Source organism: Chrysochloris asiatica, unplaced genomic scaffold (assembly GCF_000296735.1).
Source record: "Chrysochloris asiatica unplaced genomic scaffold, ChrAsi1.0 scaffold00001, whole genome shotgun sequence".
Lineage (NCBI taxonomy): Eukaryota > Metazoa > Chordata > Mammalia > Afrosoricida > Chrysochloridae > Chrysochloris > Chrysochloris asiatica.
Genome location: NW_006408519.1, coordinates 30331612 through 30350300, shown reverse-complemented (window position 1 = coordinate 30350300; position 18689 = coordinate 30331612). Strand labels below are relative to the sequence as shown.

The 18689-nt window shown below is 41.2% G+C and overlaps 1 protein-coding gene across 1 annotated transcript in view; it reads left to right on the top strand.

Annotated features, from left to right (window-relative positions):
* The first annotated feature begins 1844 nt into the window (after positions 1–1844).
* The window catches only part of ANXA13 (annexin A13), an 85104-nt gene continuing 68259 nt past the window's right edge, over positions 1845–18689 (top strand). Inside the window, exons 1-2 of the mRNA XM_006830691.1 lie at positions 1845–1859; positions 4071–4190. Coding sequence (XP_006830754.1) covers positions 1845–1859; positions 4071–4190 — 135 coding nt within the window. The remainder of the gene's footprint in view (positions 1860–4070; positions 4191–18689) is intronic.

Below are 18689 nucleotides of genomic sequence, written 5' to 3'. Positions count from 1 at the left end.
TCATTCTTCTTGGATCAACTATCAACACTTGCAGAAGCAGCAGTCAAGAGATCAGATGACGTATTGCATTGGGCAAATCTGCTGTACAGGAACTTTTTAAAGTATTGAAGAGCAGAGATGTCAGCTTGAGGACTGAGGTGCGCCTGACCCATGCCATGGTGTTTTCAATAACCTCATATGGATGCGAAAGCTGGACAGTGCATAAGGAAGATCGTAGAAGAATTGATGCCTTTGAGTTGTGGTGTTGGAGGAGAATACTGAAAGTGCCATGGACTTCCAAAAGAACTGATAGATCTGTTTTGGAAGAAGTGCAGCCAGAGTGCTCCTTGGAGGCCAAGATGGCTAAGCTTCGCCTCTCATACTTTGGACATATTGTCCGGAGGAAACAGTCGCTGGAGAAGGATCTCATGCTGGGTAAGGTGGAGGGACAGAGAAAAAGAGGAAGACCAGGACAGAGAAAAAGATGGATTGGCCAGGTGGAATCATTGATGGATTCAAGTGTGGCAGCGGTAGTGAGGTTGGCCCAGAATCGGACATTGTTTCATTCTGCTATGCATGGGGTCGCTATGAGTCGGTTCCGACTCGATGGCACCTGACAACAACAACAACATTCTGGAAGAGGGGGTGTGAATTGGTGCAGGCTCTGCGGAAGATGATGTGGCAATATACATTATATCAGAAGTTTACATTTACACACCTACCAATTTCATGCCAAGATTTTATTCTTCAGATATATACATATGCGTAAGCAGACATGTGTCTATGGAGCTACTTGCTTCAACGGTTTTGTAAAAGCAAAAAATTGAAACAACCCAAATGGGCTGCTTATATATAAGGTTTGGTTCATACACATGATAAAATCCCATGAGACAACTGAAAATTTTAAAAAAAGATGGCAATGTTGCATATTACTTAATATCTGAAACATCTAATGAAGCAAGGAAAAGAATGCATTCAAACGTATTTATTGAAACAACAGGCTGAGAAGAGAGAGGAACAGACAGACGTGTGTGTATGCATAGATCATTTCTCAAACAATTCACAAGAAATCCTTTGGAAAATGGCCCAGGAGGCCTAATAGGCTTATTTTTCATGTACCCTTTTATTTATTAATATACAATTTATTAGAAGAAAAATTAACATCTGTACATGTTAATTTTTTCATTTAAAACTAATTAAATTATAAGTGGATGACGTTAGTTAACTCCATGTAGCTCCAAAAAGATTCTATGTGGTAATCAGAGTGATATTAGGAAATCAGCAAGGTTTTACCCTATACTTGCTTAATGCTTTTATTATCACAAGATATAGTTTCAAATGTTGTTATTGTTGTTGTTATGTGCTGTTGGTTCTGACTCATAGCGACCCTGTACAGGGTTTCCGAGGCTGTAAATCTTTATGGGAGCAGAAAGCCTCATCTTTCTCCCACAGAGCTGCTGGTAGTTTCGAACTGCTGACCTTGCAGTTCGCAGCCCGATTCTTAATCTCTACGCTACCAGAGCTCCTTATAGATTCAAATACACACTCACAATCCAGAAGTGAGGCAATTAATTTAGTTGTGAACATAATTAATCAACTTTTTAAAAAAGTCAACATTTTGTTTATTAATCAGTATTTTATTTTTTAAAGAGAGAGCCTGCTCTTTAAACAGCGTTGGCAGTTTAATTTCATTTGTAGCTGTTGCTGCTCACTACCCATCCCCTACACTATATTCAAATTCAATGCAAAAGTTATTTATTAATCTCAAGAGCTAGTATGATGCCTTGGAAAAACCATTATCAACTTTGCCAGCAGGAGAGCTGATCTCTTCATGAAATTCAGATCAACTATCTAGAAAGACGAAAATGGGCAATCATCATGTAAGTAGTCAAACTGCTAAAATTTTATTTGAGGTTTAACTGTAGAGGAACTTAAATTATGAAATAAGGATTGGTACTTTTATATTTTATGTTTACTTTCATTACTGTTTTTAACAAAAGCATGGTGGTGGTGGTTGTGTGAAGTGGAGTCGGTCCCAACTCATAGCCACCCTGTGTAGGGTTTCTGAAGCTGTAAATACTTACTGGAGCAGAACATCTCATTTTTCTCCCCTGAAGCGACTGGTAGATTCGAACTGCTGGCCTTTCTGTTAGCAGCCCAGCTCATAATCCACTAAACTATTACAGCTTCTTAACAAAAGCATACCATGATTTAAAAATGAATTTGAAAGGTTTTCCCCCAGAGGCAAAAGGTCTTCTTATTAGCGCCATGGAGTCAGTTCCAACTTATAGCAACCCTGTATAGGGTTTCCATGGACAGGCTGCTGGGTTTAAACTACCAACCTATGGTTAGCAGTTGTGTGCTTATCCTACAGAGTCATACCAGGACTCTAAGAAGGCCTTGTTGTTCAGTGCCATCCAGTCAATTCCGACCCATAGCGACCCTGTATAGGGTCTCCAAGGAGCAGCTGGTGAGCTTGAACCACTGTTCTTGCAGTTCAAACGACTTTGCAGTCTGGTGCATTAGCCCATAGCGCTACACCAGGACGCCAAGAAGGTCTTTGGTTGGTTATGTGCCGTGGAGTCGGTTCTGACTCATAGCGACCCTATACAGGGTTTCCAAGGCTGTAAATCTTTACAGGAGCAGAAAGCCTCATCTGTCTCCCGCGGAACAGCTAGTAGTTTTGAACTGTTGACCTTGTGGTTTACAGCCCGATTCATAACTACTAAGCTACCAGAGCTCCAAGAAGGTCTTGGGAGAGGCAAAAGGGATGCTTTTTTAAAAAAAAGTAAATGGTGCCTTTGCAGAGAACAGATGGTTAATATATATTTGTGGAATGTAGACTAAAATTGTTATAGTTTGTAGCAAAGTTTCGCAAACTGCAACTATGCCTGGGAAAGAAAGACTCATGTTGCAAATATCAGTAGACTGAGATAGAAACATTGCTGGGAGGCCATATAACTTGTATTGAAACTTAAAACTGCTTCAGGATCATTTCTAAACAGCATCCCATCCAGATATTTGGAAACATCCAAGATAGACTATCTAGGCTCATGTAAATAGCATGTCCACAAGACAGACCATAGTTAAATCTTGATTTTTTACATTGAACAATATGTATCTAAAGTTGTTGTGATGAGAATTTTAATAAGATGTTGCTGTGCCTAGTGTAGCTTTCTTCAGCAAGAATAATTTATTGTGTGCACATTAAGGATGAAGAATGAAACTACAAAATTCAGACCATAACTTTGTTAAGGAGCCTGGATGGTATAAATGGTTGACTATCTTAAGGAGTCCTGGTGTGGCACTGTGGGTTAATGCACCAGACTGCAAAACTGTTTGAACTGCAAGGTCGGTGGTTCAAGCTCACCAGCTGCTCCTCAGAAACCCTATACAGGGTCACTATGGGTCAGAACTAACTTGACGGCACTTAACAACAACAACAACTAACCTTAAGGTTGGCTGTTCAAACCTACCCAGGAGCTTTAAGGAAGAAAAGCCTAAAGAACTGCTTTCCTAAAGACTACCTCCAAGAGAACGGGAAGGAACAGTTCGGTTGTCCCATATATGGAGTCCCCATGAGTCAGAATTGCCTCGATGGCAGCTAACAACATAGCTTTGCTTATAAGATTTTTATCTTTACTCTGTAGGATAACCACGGTACTATTAACAGCAAGGTCAGTAGTTCAAACCCACCAACCGCTCCTTGAAAACCCTATACAGAGTCATTAATTATGAGTCGGAACCAACTCAACAGCATTTAACAACATCTTTGTTATATGTTAAACTTGTATGTAGATGTTTGTAAGTCCCCAGTCTTTTTTTTTTTTTTCCAAAGGGGCATTATTTTTTTAAAAACATTAGTAAATAGCATTTTGGTACTAGTGAAGATTATGAGTCAGCCATTTAGGGTATCATTGTGAGAAATGGAAAGCCACTTTTTAAAGACTTCTGGAAATCGGAGTAACAATTGTCCCCTTCATTTACTATCAGCTTAGGGGGCCAAATCCAGTTTTTACAAGTCAACCTCCAAGCAGCTGGTCTTTGAGAGTGGGCAAGCATTTTGACATATTTCTATTTTAAATCCTCAGAGCCAGTCCTACTCCCTCTCAGAAGGCAGTCACCAGTTGCCCCAAAGGGGTAGCCAGCTCCCGACAGTGCAGCCTGTCAGCCATCCAGGAGGGAGCAGGGAGCCAGAGGGACAGCAGCCCGTAAGCACTTTATCTTCCTCCAAATTATATCAAGGGAAGGCCCAAGTGCTTACTAATGACCCTTCATATTGGACCTTCAATCCTCCAATCGAAACATCTCCTCAGCAGGTACAATAGTCCTTCCAAGCAGGAAGGTTTCCCTCAGGAAACAACATTACCATGTTTGCTGCTAATGTCAGAATGTAAGGAGCTCTGGTAGCGTAGTGGTTACAAATCGGGCTGCGAACCTTAAGGTTAGCAGTTCGAAACTACCAGCTGTTCCATGAGAGAAAGATGAGGCTTTCTGCTCCCGTAAAGATTTACAGCCTCGGAAACCCTGTACAGGGTCTCTATGGGTCAGAACCAACTCGATGGCACTTAACAACAACAACGTCAGAATGTAAACTTCTAGAGGAGGCATTTTATGGTAAAATTCTCCCCAGCCTCCCATGCAGGAGACCTGGGTTTGAGTCCTAGCCAATGAACCTCATGTGCAACCCTCAGTGGAGGTTTGGATGTTGCTGTGTGCTGAACTGGTTTCAGCAGAACTTCCTGCAAAGATAGACTAGGAAGAAAGATCCAGCAAGACACTTTAAAAAATCAGCCAATGTACATAAACCCTATGAATCACACTGGGCCAATTCCATTGGGCTTGAGGTGTGACTCAATGCTGGCTAACAGGAACCTAAGTGTCTAGAAGCTCAGTTTACATTTCCAAGTGCCCCCTTGATAGCATATTCATGAGGGTACATGATGGCCTTTATGACATTTCAGAGAAAGACGGAAGGACACAGTGGCAGGAGCAGTGGGCTCAAACATCACAACAATTCTGAGGCTGGTACAGGACTGGGTTGTGTGTCGTTCTGTTGTGCAGAATTGACTCAATGGCACTTAACAACAATGACAATGACAGTAAGGAAATGTAAAAATCATAACTGAGTAAATGCAGAGCCCTTTTATAAAGAACAAAAAATAGTCATCCAATAATATCTTAAATTATTTGCATTAAAAAGTTACTTGAATTTTCAAGAGCAGCTGATGAGTTTGAACCACAGACCTTGCGGTTCAAACCGACCTTGCAGTCTAGTACTTCAGCCTACAGTGCCACACCAGGACTCCTGTGATTCATTTGTTGTTGTTGTTAAGTGCTGTCAAGTCCGTTCCAACTCATAGCGACTCTGTATAGGGTTCCCCAGGATCAGCTGGTGGGTTTGAACTGCAGACCTTGTGCTTCCCAATGCAGTGCTGATCCACAGTGTCACACCAGATGTCGTATTATTAATGTAGTGGGTTCCAAAAAAAAAAAAAAAAAACAAGCAAACTTGCGACTGTTGAGTTGATTTCAACTCATAGCAACTTTATAGGGCAGCGCAGTAGAATGGTCCCAGAGGGATTACTGGCTTGTAAATCTTTGTGGAAGCGGACTGACACATCTTTCTCCTGTGGAGTGGCTCACACATTCGAACCACTGACTTTGGGTTAGCATCTGAGCACTTGACCACTCGTAATGACCTTGTACTGGATTTCTGAGGCTTGTAAATCTTTGAGGGAGGAGAAAGCCTCATCTTTCTCCCACAGAGCAGCTAGTGGGCTTGAACTGCCAACCTTGTGATTCGAAAATCGATGCTTATCCTACAGAGCCACCGAGTTCCCTTTTTCCGTGGGGTAGACAATGCTATTTTGCTGAGATTAAATGTATTAAATGTAAAAATATGGTTCTGATTGTTATTAAACTGGATTTGGGGGTTTGTTTTGTTTTTTTTTTGGCTTTGAGTTTCACCATGTCTGAAATACAATGTGGGGTGCTACTGAGTTCTTGTATCACGTTTTTCTATTCAACCTACTGGGGAACTTTTGTTTATACAGCTCCCTGAAATACCATTGGCCTTCTCTTGACTCAAACACATGCTTCTTATATAAAGCCTCCCTCTCTGTTCTCTGTTCTTTTATCATAAGCACGCAACAATTAAAGCATGGGTGTTTGGTGTAAGTATCATCATAGATCTAAACACCAATACAAGTACTGAAATCATATGCCAGCACTGAGTCATCCTGAACATGCACTGTCTTTATTATTGGTTTTATAGCTTCTTATAAGTATACAATAAACTGCTTTAAAAGCCTCATAGAAAAGTTTTGGATCCTCAAGAATAAGTTCACAGGCCATAGGCCTCAGATAACAATTTGACAAGCATTGGTCTAAAGCCAATAGAATATTGTTGCTATGAGTCGGAACGACTCCACGACCCATAATAACAACAACCGTCCAGTCAGTTCTGACTCATAACGACCCTAAATAGGGTTTCCAAAAGCAGCTGGTGGGTTTGACTGCCAACCTTTTGTATTTCCAGTGCAGTGCTTATCCTACATTGCGACACCAGGGCTCAATAGAACATTGTTGTTGTCAATGCCATTGAGTCGATCCCGACCCATAGCGACCCTCTATAGGGCTTCCAAGGAGCAGCTGGTGAGCTTGAACCACTGACCTTGCAGTTCAAACGACTTTGCAGTCTGACGCATTAGCCCACAGCGCCAAACATTAGGCAGGTTATTTTCCAAGATTCTGTAAATGGAATTATCCCATACTGTAAATTGCTTTGCGCTTCTCCCAATTCCTTTCCATCATAATGACTCCTTCTGACCAGAGACCTAGTATTTGTGGCCAGTGGTATTACTGAGGTTGGGGTCACCTACTATGGTAACTTAGGGTGTCACCTCACCCCACCCCATGGGCCTTGTCCTATACCAGACCATACATTACCTTAGTGATGCTGAGCATCAATTTCAATCTTAGACTGGCTGGCTGTTGAATCAAGTCAGTTCTGACTCCTAGCGACCCTGTGTAGGAGTTCCAAGGCTGTAAATCTTTACGTGAGTAGAAAGCCTCATCTTTCTCCATCAGAGGACCTCTGGGCTTGATTAGCAAGTAGCAGCCCAGTTAATGAAGCCAGATGCTTAATCCACTACAGCACCTGGTCTCCTAAATCTTCGAATAATATGTGATACATATGGTTGTAAGTGGTTTGCATTGAACAGCTCCTAAATTATATGAATAAAAACAATATTGTTTTGTAAAATCTTTCTTTACAGAATTTCATTACGAATTACATTATTGATAATTGAGAGGACGCCATTTTTATCCTCCTTTTTCTTTAATGATTACTTCATTTTCAAAAATGTTATGGATATAGGCGCACAAATACTGTTTATCACAGTATGATAACTAAAACACCAGAACATTTGACAAGATCAGCTGCTATAAAAATATCGACAACAAAACCAACCTCGTGTGCTTACAGCGCATGCGGGTGAAACCACGTGATTCAAAGTGTCGTTGTGATTGGGTAATAATGAGAGCTCAGTAGACGATTAAAAAGCTAAATTAGCGCTGAGTTTTAGCCTCATAGGCATATTGATAACATGCAAACCAGACTTATGAAAAATGCTTAGGTTGTTATAACTAACTGCAGGAATATCGTTATTTAAAAAATAATAAATTTCATTGAAATGACACACACACACATTTTCCAGACATTCATTTTGGTGTCGCCCCGTCTCACAGTGTCACCCAGAGCAGTTCCCTTTAGTGACATCATTGTTAATGACTAATCTATTTGGAGCAATATTGTTCAGAGGGTTTGCTTAGCCTGGAGGACATGTCTTTGTGCTCAGTGTGCTTCTGGCAGATGGGTGTACATACATAGAAAATAAGATCCACAGAAAAGTTTGTTTCTCTTGAACCGAAGGACTCTTTAACTATATTGTGGTGGTGGCTTTCAAGGGAATCACTATCAAGAGAATAGAGTGGTCCACACTGAGATACCAGTAGAGTGCTGCTGTAGAGTATGGGGGAGTGGGGGGCAGGTGATGGAGAAGAGCAGAATGGATCAACGTGGAGACTCAAGAGAATTACTGCTTTCTGGACAATCTTTGCAAGGCTGATTAGCAAGCACTAGAAAGGCTACAGACTTGTTACTCTAAGTATGGTCCTTCAATGAGCAGCTTCATCCTCACTGCCTGAGTTCTTGTTAGAAATACAGACTCCTGGGTCTCACCCAACCCTATTGAATCAGGATCTGTGTTTTAATGAGATCCTCATATGATTTCTTATGCACATTCAAGTTTAGAAACTTTGAACTGGAACACATTGGAATTCCCTAGGGAGCTTTGTAAAACTCCCACCCCACCCCACCCCACCCTCAGAGCCTGATTTAACTGCAATGGTGGGTGGTCTGGGCATTTGGCATTTGTAAATGCTCCCCAGGTGATGCCACATTTGTAAATGCAACACGAAACTGGACCGTTCCATTACCCTTACAAGAACTTTTCAGCACACTGCCAATGAAGACAGGTGTCACTCTGAGCAGCCATAAATGAAAACCAATGTTTAAACAGGAAGACATCTGCTCAGCGTCTGCTGTGGTGTTTAACAACATGCCAAGCTATGACTTGCTTATGCCAATATTTAGCCAACATAAATATTGTCTAAAATGGGAAACTGTTTGGGACTTGTAGCAGGTGGATACTGGGAGAGTTCAGATGAGATTGGATCAGGAACCACAAGTGATGGCTACAAGACAGGTAGGGGACATGGTCAGCCTCCAGGGAAGAGAAAGGCAGTTCTGGAACCGGGTAAAAATAGAACTGGGTAAAAATAGAACTGGGCATTTGGGAGGAAACCAAGTATGGGTTTAACAAAGGATGTTCGTTACACTGTAATTTCTAAACCTGAATGTGACACAGTGAACCCCAAACAGTAAACCATCTCCATTGTGTAATTCTACCTTCCTTATGAGAAAGGAAACCTCCTATCCTGGAAAATATTATATAAAAACACCACTATGAGTAGGTTTAAAAAAAAAGAAAAACACAAAAAACTCTTTATTGTTTATTAAGTGAAGGTTTACATCTGTTTTACAGTCAACAGATCTTACCATTTGCTTCATTACAATAATTGCAATCCTCCCCACCTACCATCAGTTGCAGTATTTACCTCAATTCACTTTAACTCTTACATTCTTCCCTATGTCTCCTGCTACATTCATCTTCCACTGCCAACTTCCTTCTTGTAGTACATTTCCTGCCCCGTCACTCATGTTAACATGTGTCTGCCCTCTAGGTGTAGCGCTGAAGGATAAAGTACTGGACTGCAAGGTCAGTTTGAACTGCAAAGTCAATGGTTCAAACCCACCAGTTACTGCTTGGAAACCCTAGACGAGGTCACTATGAATCAGAACTGACTCAGTGGCACTAACAACACCACCCTGTAGTCTATAAGTAATCTCTCCGTGACCATCATAGAATGTTTCTTTTATCAAGAAAACCTTTTCTTCATTTGTGACAAAATTGGTCTCATACAATATTTGTCCTTTTGTGATTGACAGATTTCACTCAGCATAATGTCCTCTGGATTTATCCATGTTAAGAGGTGTTTTGCAGATTCATTGTTATTCTTCAACTTTGCATAGTATTCCACTGTGCATGTGTACCAAAGTTTGTTTAACCATTCTGTTAATGGGCATTTAGGCTGTCTCCATCTTTTTGATGTGTCTCTTGTAGACAACATATTGAAACATCCTGTTTTCTTAACCATTCTGCTACTCTCAGTCTCTTGACTGGTACATTTAATCCATTTACATTCAGTGTAATTATCAATAGGTATCTCATGTTTGGTATAGGTGGAGGGTCAGACAAAAAGAGGAAGACCCCCAACGAGATGGATTGGCCAAGTGGCAGCATCAATGGACTCAAGTGTGGCAACAGTAGTGAGGTTGGCCCAGGATCAGGCAGTGTTTCATTCTGCTGTGCATGAGGTCGCTATGAGTCGGTACAGACTCGATGGCACTTAACAACAACAACAACAACAACATGAACTGATTGTTGCCACTTTTCTGTGTGTATATTTTTGAGGTGCTGCTGGATTCTTTGTTCCATAATTTTTTGCACTGAGTTAATTTTGCTTGTGGATTTTCTTTCCATTTTCATTTCTGTTGTGTTAATGTTTACTTAATCTTTCTGTTTTTCTTATTCTTTATTTTAATGTGAAGGTGTATTAATTTTCTCTAAGATTAACCTGTAATTGTTCAATTTTTCTCCTGGTTTAAGACAGTCTGTTTTATCTTGAAGTCTATTTGACTTCCTCACCATTTGGAAGTTCTATTTCTACTTTTTGTTTTGTAGTTGACTTCATTATAAATTGATATCATAGAGTCCTGGTGGGGCGCTGTGGGTTAATGCACCAGACTGCAAATCCATTTGAACTGCAAGGTCGGCAGTTCAAGCTCACCAGTCGTTCCTTGGAAACTCTATACAGGGTCTCTATGGCTCGGAATCAACTCGATGGCACTTAACAACAACAACAACAACAAGACTTTTTTTACTTTCAGTACTTCTGTATCTGGGTTGAGTTCTGGGTGGTGTTGTCATGTCTGCCAATCTCAGGTTATTGCTTCTGTTGTTGGTTCTCAGTCCAGAGAACACCTTTAGTATTTTTGTAAAGTTGGTCTGGTTATTACAAATTCCTTTACTTTCTGTTTATCTGAAAAGGTCATAATTTCACCATCGTATCTGAGGAGCAAAGGAGCTCTGGTAGCGTAGTGGTTACGAATCGGGCTGCAAACCGCAAGGTCAGCAGTTCGAAACTACCAGCTGCTACATGGGAGAAAAATGAGGCTTTCTGCTCCCATAAAGATTTACAGCCTCGGAAACCCTGTTCAGGGTCGCTATGGGTTGGAACCGACTCGACGGCACTTAACAACAACAACAACAATCTGAGGAACAGCTTTGTTGGGTATATGATTCTTGGCTAGCAATCTTTCATTCAGAGTTTTATGTATGTCATCCCATTGCTTTCTTGCCTGTATAGTTTCTGCTGAGAAATCAGAGCTTAGTCTTATTGATTCTTTTGTAGGTAACTTTTCATTTCTCCCAAGCTGTTCTTAGGGTTCTTGCCTTGTTTTGGGTTTTGGAACATTTGCTTTTGATAGCTCTTGGTAATTTTATTTTTGGATCTATCCTCTTTGGGATTTGTTCTGCTTCTCATATGCTTATCTTCTCATATTCATGATGTTAAGGAAGTTTTCTTCCAACAATTCTCAACAATTTTCTCTCTTCCTCTTCTGGAATTCTGATCACCTATAAGTTATTCTTCTTCATGGTGTCTCACACAACTCTTAGGCTTTCTTCAGATTTTTTCATTCTGTTTTCTGATCCTGGTGTGGTGCAGTGGGATAATGCACTAGACCTCAAGGTTGGCTTAAACCACAAGGTTGGCAGTTCAAAGTCACCAGCCACTCCTTGGAAACCCTATACATGTTCACTATAAGTCTGAACTGACTCAACAGCACTTAATAACATCAGCATATTAGTATTGAGAAATTTCTCTTCAAGCTCACTAATTTGGGCTTCCATTGCTTCAAATCTACTCCTTTGCCCTTTCAAGGTATTGTCTATTTCTGAAGTCTTAGTATTAACCTTCTGTATTTTTTGTTGTTGTTGTTTTTTTCAGTATGAAAACATTTACTTAAGTTTTTACAATAGTGGTCTCACACAATATTTGTCCTTTTGTGACTGGCTAATTTTACTCAGCATAATGTCTTCCAGGTTCATCCATGCTGTGAGGTGTTTCGCAGATTCATTGTTATTCTTCAACATTGCATATATGATTGTGTGTATCTACCAAAGTTTGTTTATCCAAGGGAGTCGCACTGTGGGATAATGCACTGAATTGCAAGGACAGTTTGTGGGATAATGTACTAGACTGCAAGGTTGGTTTGAACCATAAGGTTTGTTGTTGTTGTTGTTGTTGTTGTTGTTGTTGTTAGGTGCCGTTGAGTCAGCACTGACTCATAGCGACCTTATGCACAGCAGAACGAAACACTACCCGATCCTGGGCCAACCTCACTACTGTTGCCACACTTGAGTCCATCGATGCTGCCACTTGGCCAATCCATCTCGTTGGGGGTCTTCCTCTTTTTCTCTGACCAACCTTCTGTATTTTTAATTGCAGGCTTTGTATTGTTTCAAAATTTGCATTTATTTTGTCTGTTTGTTCTTGTAGTGTTATTTTGAATTCTACTAGAGGTTTTCTGTGTTCCCTTACTTTCCTCAATCTTTCTGTTAATCCTTTGCAGGTAAGTAAATATCATTGTTTGAATTATCTTTCAGTTAGTTCCATTATCTTTTCTTCCTCTGCATTTTGGTCATTTGTTTGAGCCATTCTTTCTTGTTTCTTCCTATAAGCTAAAATTGTTTCCTTGGGACATTGTGGTGTTGTCATATTTGTATTTAATTGATAATTATATGTTGATGTGTTCTTAGCCACTCACCAACTGTCTCCTGTGAGTGTAGTTGATAATAGAAGTGTGTGCACAGTTTTCCATTTGCCATTTGTGCACCTCAGTTTAAGGTGAATTCGGCTGGTGTTGGATGCTACCTATTGTTTGGGAGCTGGTGTTGGCTCTTGTCCAGTGGCTGGAGCTGCAAATGGTATGGTTGTGACTGGGCTGTATGGGCACAGTTGCTGTCTCCTGTTGGGTGGGAAAAAGGGGAAATGCCCCACCACCATCCCTAAACACACACAAAAACCCAAAACAGAACAAGCAAACAGGCACCCACCATTGAAAGGGGAAAATAACAAAAAAGAAATAAAAACAGGTAGAGCCAGGGAAAAAAAAGAGAACATAATAATTAAAAAGAGGGACAGGAAAAGGCACTTTTTGAAGAGAGAAAAAAAAAGAAAGAAAAGAAAAAACATTTAGAGAAACCAGGGAAAGGGAAGATGGAAAGATAAAGAGCGAATGAAGTAGTAAAAAAAAGATCAAAAGACGAGGGGAAATGAGAAACAGAAGAAAAGAAGGAAAAACAAAAACAGAGATAGAAATGCTAAAATTCAAGGGAATGGAAAGAAGGAGAAGAAAAACAATAAACAAACAAAAACAACAAAAGCAAAAAAATAATAAAGATGTTGGATCCAGAAACGAGAAAACCCTGGGGGGCTCCTGCCAGCCGAGGAGCTCATGAGGTAGGTCCAGGAGGACTGTAACAGTGGAGTGCCTGGCCCTAGCTGGAGTTCCTAAAGGCCTAGATATTATCTATGTTCTGGTCACTCAATCCAGAAGTAATTCAAGGAGGCCCTTGATGGAGCTGTTTTCAATGTCTGTTAGGATCAGCTGGGGGAAAGGTGAGGGAGGGGTGGCTGGTTAGGAGGGTTTCTTCTAGACTAATTCTAGTCTGGTAGCTTTGTGGATTCTGTAGGTCTGGGGCTGAACCCACCTCAATCCAGGTACCAAAGAGGCACAGCCTGCTCCCACCTCACACTGCTGTGGTTCACAGCCACAAGGATCCGAACTCCCAAAGAGCAGGGTCTTTGATGGGGGTGGGTGAGGATGGGAGCTGGCCACAGCTATGGTCAGTGTGGGGAAAAAGAAAGAATCACACCTATTCCGTCACCTTGGTGAATCTTCTTTGCCAGGCCACCTTCTAGTCACCAAAGCTGCTCACAAAAATTCAAGATGGCAGCTCTACTTCTGGCCAGGTATTCAGCAGTTAATCTCCCTGTTTTGCTGTCCCAGCTCAACTTCTCCCAGTAAGCCCTCAGTCCACTTCTCTAAACTTTCCTCTGAAGCTCAGGATTCCAGGATTTTCTTCTGGTCTCTCAAATCTTTGTTGTAGAGGGTCCATGTAGTGCGTCTGCCTCGTCCACCATCTTGCTGGAAGTCTATGGGTATGTTTTCATTATTTATTAGTTGCCATGAAGTCAGCTCTGACTTGCAGTGACCTTATATAATACAGGACAAAATGTTTCCCAGTCTTGTACTAGCTTCATGATGCTTGGTCTACTTGACTCTATTGTTGTGACTGTTCATTCATTTCACTGAGGGGTTCCCTCACATTCACTGACTTTACCAAGTGTCAATATTTTGCTGCTGTCAGGTGAAGTCAGTCAGTTCTGACTCACAGTGACCCTATGGACAACAGAACAAAACACTGCCCAGTTTTGTACCATCCTCACAATTATTGCTATATTTGAGCCCATTGCTGCAGTTACTGTGTGAATCCGTCTCCTTTCAAGCATTCTTCTCTTTTGCTGAGCAACTTGGGTCTCACTAATTTAGTCTAGTTGTTGTTAAGTGCTGTCGAGTCGGTCTTCACTCATAGCAACTCTGTATAAGGTTTCCAGGGAGCCTCTGTTGAGTTTGAACCACCAACCCTGTGGTTGGCTGTCCAGTGCTTATCCTACAGTGCCACATAAGTGACCTCAAGTCAATTCCAACTTTAGGCTATGTGTTGGTGTTGTGAAGTGCCGTCTAGTATTACATAGTGACCCTATATAGGGTTTCTAAGGAGCAGTTAGGAGCTCTGGTAGTGTAGTGGTTACAAATCGGGCTGTGAACTGCACGGTCAGCTGTTTGAAACTACCAGCTGTTCTGCTGGAGAAAGATGAGACTTTCTGCTCCCATAAAGATTTATAGCCTCGGAGACCCTGTACAGGGTCGATATGAGTCGGAACCGACTCCATGGCACAGCACAACAATAACAAGGAGCATATGATAGATTTGAACTTCTGACCTTATGGTTCACAATCCAGTGCTGATCCTAAACTATTGTTTATAAACTTTATACATCAGATTCCCTCAGAGAGCTTGTTAAGACAGCAAGCTGTACCCTCTCCTAGAATGTCTGGACTGGGGTCCATGAATTTCCACTTCTGAGAATTTCCTAGCAGCTGCTGATGCTACTGACCCAGCGACCATACTTTGGGAACCGCTGCATTGAGTAGTAAGGACGTGGTAATGGCTCACACCACCACACGTCTGTCAATCTGCCCTACTGTAGGGGCTTGCCTGTCACTGTGACGCTGGAACCTATGCCACAGGTATTTTAAATACCAGCAGGGTCACTAAAGGTGGACGGGTTTTAGCTGAGCTTCCAAGTGAAAACAGACTAGGAAGAAGGCGAGAAGGACCACTTCCGAATACTTAATCACTGAAAACCTTATGAGTAACAGTGGAAAGCTGACAGCACCAGAATACTGAATATTGCAAAATGGTAAGCACCAGAATATTGCCAGATACAGTGCCAGAAGATGAGCCCCTCAGGTTAGAAGGCACTCAAAATATGACTGGGGAAAAGCTGCTTCCTCAAAGTAGTTAACTGTGATGACAAGAATGGAGTAAAGCCTTCAGGACCTTCATTTACTGATGAGGCACACCTCAAAATGAAGAGAAACAGCTGTTAGCATCCATTAATAATCTGAACAAGGAATGAATGAAGTATGAATCTAGGAGAATTGGAAATTGTCAAAACTGAAAGGGAACGCATAAATATCAATATCCTAAGCATTATTGAGCTGAAAGGGACTGGGCTTGATCATTTTGAATCTGACAATTACATAGTTTACTATGCTGGGAATGACAAATTGAAGAGGAATGGGGTAGTATTCATCATCAAAAAGAACATATCCAGATCTGTCTTTAAGTATAATCACAGATAGCTTGGGCACCAGAGATTTCCATGGTCCCACATAGTTCCAGCTTAGCAACCTCAAGACAAAGAGTTTCATTCTCTAAGTGTCCATAAATATAATGTCAGGAAAGAATTCTACTGGCCTGGATTATGTACCAAACCCTTAGACCATTGCTGTGGCCAAGGTTAGCCTTAGTTTTAGGGGCTGAGGACATTATATTATCATTACTGCTTTGTTATAGCTATTTTTTTAATGACTACCTGGTGTGGCACCAGGATAAGCAATGGATTGCTAACAAGGTTGGCAGTTCAAACCCACCAGTCGCTTCTTGAAAAACCTGTACAGGGTCGCTATGAATCAGAACCAAATCAATGGTACTTAACAACTACTACGATTATTACTACTTCTGGATGGACTGAAGCGGAAAGAGAATGAAGACTTGAAGATCAAATTTGAAACAATAAAATAATCCACCTTTATGTGATGGGAGCTTGGAAGTGGAAAAGAAAAGGAAGATAAAATGCTAGAAAGAATTTTTTTAAAAAGAATTCATAAGTTTGGATCCACTTCAAATTTAAATTCTTACTAGGTGAAAGAATAGCATTCATTATCTTGATAGTGATTGAGACAGAAATTTGCTCAAAGCAAAAAAATTTTTTTAACCTTGTTTCCTTTTCAGCAAGTCAGAATTTGTTCCCATCACATTGATACATCCTGCTACACAGAACCAACTGATGCCATGTTGGCCCAGCTCAGTCCCCAAGATTTTTCTCTTTTCAGTCTGTCTGCCCACTCACCATTCACCCTGAAAAATCCCAGAATACGGTAACCTCCTTCCCCCCCCCCCCCCCCAAGCAATGAATCTCAAATTTATACTCTCATTGAACTGTTTAAAAAAAAAAAAAAAAGCAGTGTTTGGCAATAGAAGAAGGAAATGGGTAATTCTTTTCTAATGAGAAAATTGAGTCATTTTTCATAACACTTGAAGGCATGGTTTCTTCCATGGTTGAGAAATAGCCACCATTTTCCCTTAATCACCTTCTCCCTAGAGTTCACTTCTGTTGCGGTGATATAGCAGTAACTGGATATTTGGAAGTTTAATAACACTCTTCAGAGATCTTCAACTCCCAAAACAATCTGTGGGCAACCTCATAGCAGATGATCATTTTTCCCAGGACACAAATCTTGTTTTCAGACAATGAATGTTATTCCACTTCTACTAAGAACTTCAAGTTCTTCAGTCCAACGCAGTGCCCCTAAGAACAAGTCAACTGAGAGATGTCAGAGTCAATCATACTTACCGGTCCCAATGCAGACACAGAAGTTGGGGCAAAGAATGGGGTGTTCATGGCAAATTTTTCACTCCTTTGGACTGACCTTAACTCAAGCTCTTCCTCCTAGGTACCCCAAGGTAACCAAGGAAAGTGTCATGGCTACTTTGAATCTTTCCTTTTGTGCAATCACAGCAGTTGGCTCTGGGTGACTGCCGATCTTGCTTCAGTTAGCCCATGTATGTCATTTGCCATCAGAAGCTCGGCCTTCTCAACATCCTTTAAAGTAACATGTTGATAGAATTGTTACTATCACAAGGCCCACATTTTTCTATCTCTCTATTGACATTTGGGGATGGATGATTCTTTGTTATGGGAGACTTCCCTGTGCATTGTGGGGTACTTAGCAGCATTCATGACATCTACCCTGGCTCCCCAAATCATGACAATCAAAAATGTCTCCAGAAATTACAAACATGTCCTGAGAAACAATAAAAACAGTAAAAAAAAGCACTGTGTTCAACTCACTGTATTAGATGAGACAGCAAGGCAGGTAGAGACATGGCACTGTCTGTATCTGACTGGATCTCCACCGTGCATTCCTGCCCCTCTGACCTTCAGCTTCCTCGCCACACAGAGTCCCTCTCTTATCACAGGGTAAAAGCCAACTCCTCTTGAAGACTGACCCTTGTCCTACTTGTCCGACTGACCCTTGTCCGACAGCAGTACCCAGTACAGTAGTTTTTTCCCAAAAGGCTGGTGGTGGTGGTGATTGTGTGCCATCAAGTAGGTTCAAACTCACATCAACCCTGTATAGTGTTCCCAAAGCTATAAACCTTTACAGGGGCAGAAAGTCTCATCTTTCTCCCACAGAACAACTGGTCGATTTAGAGTTATGACCTTGCAGTTAGCAACCTAGCTCCTAATCCACTACGTTACTAGGGCTCCTTCTGAAAGGCTGTCATCCCCTAGTAACTTCTGACAGCAGTGTGGGAAGGGGTGCTAACTGCAGGGTTAGTGGTTCAAGGACACTCAGGGCTCAGAAGAAAGACTTGATGATCTACTCCTGAAAAAGCAGCCATTGAAAACCCTATGCAGCATAGCTCCACTCTGACACACATGAAGTTTCCAGACTCAACAGCAGCTGAATTTTTATCCCTGTTTGGGTGCTAGGCCAAATCGACTGCCCTACTCCATTTCCCTATGCTAGAGGTCAGTGCATTGCAGGTGGTCACATCATGGACACTTCTGAGTATATACAGTTACCTTCGGCAACAATGGCATTCACCACCACAAGCTGTGAGATGTTGGTAGAACCCTGCTCCAAAGTCACCTTTGGTAGGTTAAGAGCACATCAATGTGTACAGCTAAAAGACCATGGTTTAATAAAATTTGTCTCTAGAAAATGACCTAACAAGACTACTCTTCATTGAAAGTTGGTAAAATGCTGCCATATAAAACATCCCAAATTTCGGAGTTCATTTTTTTAAACCTAAAAAAATGGTTTACTCATCTTTCACAACATACAATCAACATATGTAAGTTGTTAAGTGCTATGGGTTTGTTCTGACTAATAGTGATCCTATGCACAACAGAATGAAACACTGCCCAGTTCCGCTATATCTTCACAATTATTGTTAAGCCTAAGCCCATTGCTGCTGCCAATGTGCCAATCCATCTTGTTGGAGTTTTCATCTTTATTGCTGACCCTCCACTTTACCAAGCATCATGGCCTTTTCCAGGGACTGGTCCCTCCTAATAGCATGTCCAAAGTACAAGAAA